The 6,081-nt window shown below is 31.7% G+C and overlaps 2 protein-coding genes across 3 annotated transcripts; both read left to right on the top strand.

The window, feature by feature from the left end:
- On the top strand, window positions 656-940 carry LOC109127548 (probable cytochrome c oxidase subunit 5C-3). The gene has a single exon (XM_019232493.1). It carries the CDS (start codon window positions 697-699, stop codon window positions 931-933), a length of 237 nt encoding a protein of 78 aa, XP_019088038.1. The 5' UTR covers window positions 656-696; the 3' UTR covers window positions 934-940.
- Window positions 1,780-3,836, top strand: LOC104725441 (F-box/FBD/LRR-repeat protein At1g51370-like). Of its 2 annotated transcripts, none has more exons than XM_010444109.1 (4): window positions 1,780-1,886; window positions 2,053-2,960; window positions 3,034-3,174; window positions 3,277-3,836. In XM_010444109.1, the coding sequence occupies exons 2-4, from the start codon at window positions 2,082-2,084 to the stop codon at window positions 3,592-3,594; spliced, it is 1,338 nt and encodes a 445-aa protein (XP_010442411.1). In that variant the 5' UTR covers window positions 1,780-1,886; window positions 2,053-2,081; the 3' UTR covers window positions 3,595-3,836. The 2 variants fall into 2 exon arrangements, with proteins under 2 accessions (XP_010442411.1, XP_010442410.1); XM_010444108.1 differs by having other exon boundaries at window positions 3,250-3,836.

The following is a 6,081-nucleotide window of genomic DNA, read 5'->3' as shown; positions in this document are numbered from 1 at the left end:
TTTCGAAAGTTTCTTGCTTTAAAGCTTCTGTTATCTCTAAAATTGATGTTCTTTATATGACATTGTGGTGGAGATGATGAATGTTAAAGTAAAAGGTCTGAGCAGGTTCTGAGTAACGGAGAGGGCCCTTGTCCATGCCTTGAGCCATGGTATCTGTGGCTCCGCAAACTCTCCAACAATGAACCAGATTCACCACGTGCTGTTTGTGAAATCTGATGGGTCGATTTTTAAAGGCGTGGGGTTGCTTTCTACTATTGATTGCTGACCTAGAATTCTCCCTATATAGTCTCCTTGTGCTTCTTTATCATCAGTTAGTTGCCCTTATTATTCCTGCATTGATCAAAGACCTCTTTGACTGATCCAAATAATATTATCTAATAGGTCTCTGTCTTGCTTTGTTGATGTTTGAAGCTTTTTTTATTCTAGGCATAGTTTTTGGTTGATGTTTATGATTCCCTCATTCATGTACTTGTGAGACTATAGAAGAAGTATTGCAGTTATAGCATTTGCCAATTTTGTGGTAAAGCTGAAGAAAGTATTCCATCTCTTTTAGTGTTTGTTTGATTGAGTATTACTACTCTCTCTGTTCGTTGATACTTTAGTGTCTCTCTTACGGCTGGAATTGATTTGAAGAACTATTATTATGTGTGTATATCCGAAGAACGATGTGCTAAATTTTAATGATGCCTTGTTGCAATGTTTGATTGGTTTAGTGAGCAGAGTAGAGTGAGTAAAGAGATGGCTGGGCACAAGATCGCACATGCAACTTTGAAAGGTCCAAGTGTTGTGAAGGAGTTAGTAATCGGTCTCGCACTAGGGCTTGCGGCTGGTGGGGTATGGAAAATGCATCACTGGAACGAGCAGAGGAAAACAAGAGCCTTCTATGATTTGCTTGAGAAAGGAGAGATTGGTGTTGTTGTTGCAGAGGAGTAAGTTAGTAATAGAGGGAGATTTGATGATGACGATTACCTTAAATTCTAGTGTTTGCTATTAAAAAGGCTGCAATGTAACATACATACCATGATTTGATAACATTATTTGTCAACGCCTATTTATTTACCAAAACAAAGATCCCAAATATTTTTGATTTTGCCACTGCCTAAAACAAATTAAACGCTTGCAAGATGATTTGGTTGAGAATATTTGGGCAAAATTTGGAGCAAATTAGTATTAAAATTAATCATTCTCTCTATTTATGAATTGCACTATTGTAATATGTATTAATGTTTTTATTATGTTTTGTATGTTTGAAAATTAATTAAATGCAATATTTTCTATTATTATAAAATCTAAAATGTTTACACACTTATACCACTTCTATTCTATTTAAAATTTTTAAATTTTAAAAAATAATATTTTCAAATATAAGAGACCCAAAATTAGAACCTACCAAATTTTAATTTTAACTAAAATTTTAACTAAGAGATCATGAGTTCTTATATTCAAAATAAAATACAATTAATCTATAAAATAACCAAACAATGTTTAACTACCTCTAAGAGACCACCAATAACCTTGCTCTTAGCCTCAGCGGACATGAAAAAATAAAACCTATATTAAACCAGTTTTTAGTATCTCAACAAAACTGGGTATTTCCGGTTTGGGCCAATTAGATTTTTAACTGTTTCTTGTAAAACAGAGAGATAAAAACGGCAAGGCGTTTGTAGTCAGAGATTCAAACAGCAAGACGTTTCTAGTAAGAGATAAAAAAACGGTAAGGCGTTCGTGTCCTGCTTCCAAAGGCAGTAGTAAAGTAACTGGAAAAGTCCATTATCAATTGACAGGGGGAGACGAGGACTGTCAAGGAAGACGAATAGGTTTGTGAAACAGTAAAAGTTTTATCCTGTAACAATTTGATCTGCCGGTGGTAACTAAATTCCACTCCGGTGCGTCCTTCTTCTGCTTTTTATTTTCCTTGATTTGTATTCATCTTCAGAAACATTGAAAAGCCTAACCTAATTTTATTTTCCTTGATTAGTTGGTTGTTATCTCTACCTTCAGTTNTTTTTTTTTTTTTTTTTTTTTTACTTTTCTTAAATTCTGATGATGCAGATTAGTTAGTGTTAAGATAGAGAGCAATAATGGTGGATAGAAAGAAGAAAATCAAAATATGTGACAAAGTAAAAGTGTCACATAAGGAAGAGGAAGATAGGATTAGCCAGCTACCGGAACATTTGATATCTGAAATACTTGATCATCTCTCTACAAAGGATGCTGTCAGAACAAGCGTTTTGTCTACCAGATGGAGATATCTTTGGCAATCTGTTCCTGGATTGGACTTAAGCTCCTACGAATTCTCAAAGTTTGATGCCTTCGTGAGTTTTGTTGAAAGGTTTTTTAATTCCCACAGGGAGTCATGGATACGAAAACTCCGGTTAAGTTATTGTAGTCTTGGTAGGAGTTATCTCGAATCATGGATTGATGCTGTAACTACTCGTAGGATCCAACATCTTAAAATTGATTATGATGGATATGATAAGAAGATACCCCTGAGTTTATATACCTGTGAGACACTGGTTCACTTACGACTCTGTTATGTAACCATGTGTAGTGCCAAGTTTGTTTCCTTACCTTGTCTGAAGTTCATGCATTTAGAGAATAATGAGTATCCCAACGAGACCACCTTGCAGAAACTTATCTCAGGCTCCCCAGCTCTGGAACATTTAACCATCACCAGAGCTCCAATTTATGATGATGCAAATGTTGTACAAGTGCGCTCTCATACGCTAAAGACAGCCTATATATGTGAGTTTGCTGAAGTTGTGATTGATGCACCTCTACTGCAGTCTTTGAAGGCTACGGTCTCCTCAACAACGAACTTTCATATCGTCAATTTGGGTTCCTCTGCCAAACTAGATTTTGATTTAAGCTATATGAGATGCAGTAGTAGCATGATTCATGACATCCTCACCTACATACCATTGGTCAGGGAGCTAGTTATTAGTAATGGTATTAGGAAGGTATACATCTCTTCTCTTTAAGCATATATATGAAGTTTCTCACTTTAACATTCCTTTTTTACGTGTTTACCAGGAAATCTTTCAGTACTCGAAATCGGGACCACTGCTTCAGTTCCGTGACCTATCCCGCTTGAATGTTGAATTTTCTAAATTTGATCTTGAAACGTTGCCAACCCTTCTTGAGAGCTGCCCAAAACTAGAATCCTTAGTTATGGTAATGAAATAGCTATAACACCCTGATTTATGCTTATTGTTTGTGAAAATCTTTTGTCTATATTTCTCTACTCAGTTTGTTTTCTTCCGTTTTTTTTTGCAGAAATTGGTTAGGGACGAATCCATGCGTGGTAAGAAGAAGACAGAACCAAAGGTGATGTTTTCAACAACAGTGCCTCAGTGTTTGGTATCATCGCTCAAGTTTGTGGAATGGAGACGCTCAATCGCAGGGTATGAAAGAGAATTGGAGCTAGTAAGATATTTCTTGAAGAATTCAAAAATCCTGGAGAAATTTAGGGTTGATACTTACTATGCCGGAAAAGCTAAGTGTGCCTTCCTTCAAGAACTCCTTACAATGCCAAGATGCTCTAGCGTCTGTGAACTCCATTGTTCACTGATTCCTAAGAATATATTTGGCTGAACATTTCGATTAAGGTAGGTTGATCTTTTTGGTCGTTAAATTAGTTGATTTTAGGAGGATGTATTAGGCGTTGTGCCGAAAAGCAAATATTGCAGTTTTAAGTTTTTCTTACTTGGTGGTTGCTGCTGCTCATGTAATAGTCACTAGTTACCAACTTTATTTTCAGTTTGATGGTTATCTCCACAAATTGTTCAAACACTAATTAGGTCTCTTTTTTTTTTAATGGATAAGCTCTTTTGCTATCTGATGGCTTGTTAAAGAATTGTCAAATTGCAGGAATCTGTTCGAACTTGGATTGTAATCCCAAGTTAAATATTTATATCAAAGGCAGGGTAATAATAATCATACATCTAGACGCTTTCAAGGTTTCTATCTAGGTCAGTACAGTTCTATATTCACAGGAATCGTCAAGAGACTCAGTTTGACATATACTCGCTATTTTAACTATCTATCTTAACATTATCTTAACATTTGTCTATCTATCTTAACATTTTTGGAGTACATTTTTGTGTCATTTTTGTTTATTTTTATATTCAAACAAATTCCAACTAAATTCTCTACAATCCTTACAACCAAACACAATCATTTTCTTATTTGATAATATTAATTTCAAATTTCCTAAAATCTATCTACCTAATTTAAGGCAATATGTTATATTAAAATATAATTCTTATTTCATTTTTATTTAATCTTATATTTAATTATTTGAATTACTATTTAATACATAAAGTTAATAAAATTTTAGATTTATTTTCAGCATATGATGTGATTTGAATTTTTATAAACGGATATATATTTTAAAAATTGTTTTAAGATTTTTGTAACCAAACAAGTATATTGGATATAGATTCTTTTACATTTGAGTTATTTTAATATATAATGAATATTTACACTTCAAAGTTAAAATATCACGCAATGGAGTTATATTGTGCGCAGGAGTTGGATTAATATGCATATAAATTTAATTATCATTAATTTGGTGTTACACGGATAATTTCTTATTTCTATATTTTGCTAACATTATCATATTAGGATACTAGATATTCATCCGCGGTTCACCGCGAGGTTATTTTTAAGTTTTAAACAATTTAAGTATTGTTTTATAAATTTTAAGTGAAGAGTTAACTCAATATATTATGTAGTGCATAAGTAGTATGTTTGTGGTGTATCGTGTTATAGTGAAGTTAGGATATCATATTGTTAATTAAATTTTATGTAGTATAAAATGTACAGATTTTTTTTACGTGTCTATTTGGTTTGCAATGTATAGATAAAAGTATTTGAAATTATTTAAAATTTTTAAAATTATATGCGTATACTATATTGTGACATTGTAATTTAGTTTGTTTAATCTATTTATAATTAGACACTTTGGAATATACAGTTTCGTTGTGCATATAATCCTTTTAATTTTTGACGTTTTAAACTTTCAGTTGATCCATACTAATGTTTTCCTTTGTTATTATTATGATACGTATGTGTATATAGATATGTTAGCAATGAAAAAATTAAATTAAATAATAATTTTTGTTATAGAGAGAGATATATGGGTCGTGTCTTCTTCTTCTACAATTGGGTAAGTTGATTTATTTATTTATTTTGGTCTCAACCGACTAAATAGGTAAGATCTCGGAAAATATCGGATCCAAAACTCCTTAAAATCTCAGATCCAAAATTTTAGGATAGCAATGAGCTTGGGCATTTGTAAGAGAGAGTACTTTGAACAAACCCCAAGTTTTACAAATTTTTATTAAATTAATAATTAATGTCAATGGCATACTTGTAAATAGGTTTGACTTTCAGGATTTATTTTATAAATGTCTCCAAAAATGTATATATAGATTAGATATATGAAATTGAATAATTTATGATAGTGTAGAAAACAAATTATTTGGCGATGAATTGCAGGTTAAATCCTATAATTAACAATAGTCAAATACAATTATATAATCTTACACTTAACAAAACTAACACATAAATATAACTTAAAATTTTATCTATCTTAACAATTTTGAAAAACAAATTTGTGTCATCCTCTTTTTTTAAAAAGGGGTCGGTTTTAATTCAAACAAACAAATCGATTGCACTAATCAGATCGTGCTTTAAATCCTTAATTAATAACATCTAAATAATCCTTAATTAATCAGAGTAGTTAATTATAGATATATATATATTCCAAAATAAACGTATACGGAAATATATCTACCGAAAATCAGATATTTAATCAAATGAAATCTTTAATCGGAAATTTTTATCCCTAAATTATCTCTACTTCAATGCTAATTTCCTCAAAAAATTAACACCTTTTAACATTATTCCAAAATGATAGAAACAATAATATTCTCTCCAATCAATTCAACTCAAACAATTATTTGTTTGATTTCGATACTCTTTCACTAACATCGACTTGGTCCACTTGTTATCAAAATCTATTAACAATGGATGGAATGAGGTTTACTAAATAATTTTAAATTATGTGTATGTCAT

This window comes from Camelina sativa, chromosome 11, assembly GCF_000633955.1.
Source record: "Camelina sativa cultivar DH55 chromosome 11, Cs, whole genome shotgun sequence".
In the NCBI taxonomy this organism is placed as follows: domain Eukaryota; kingdom Viridiplantae; phylum Streptophyta; class Magnoliopsida; order Brassicales; family Brassicaceae; genus Camelina; species Camelina sativa.
The sequence above is the reverse complement of the archived record's forward strand: the minus strand, read 5'-3'. Positions and strand labels throughout refer to the sequence as shown.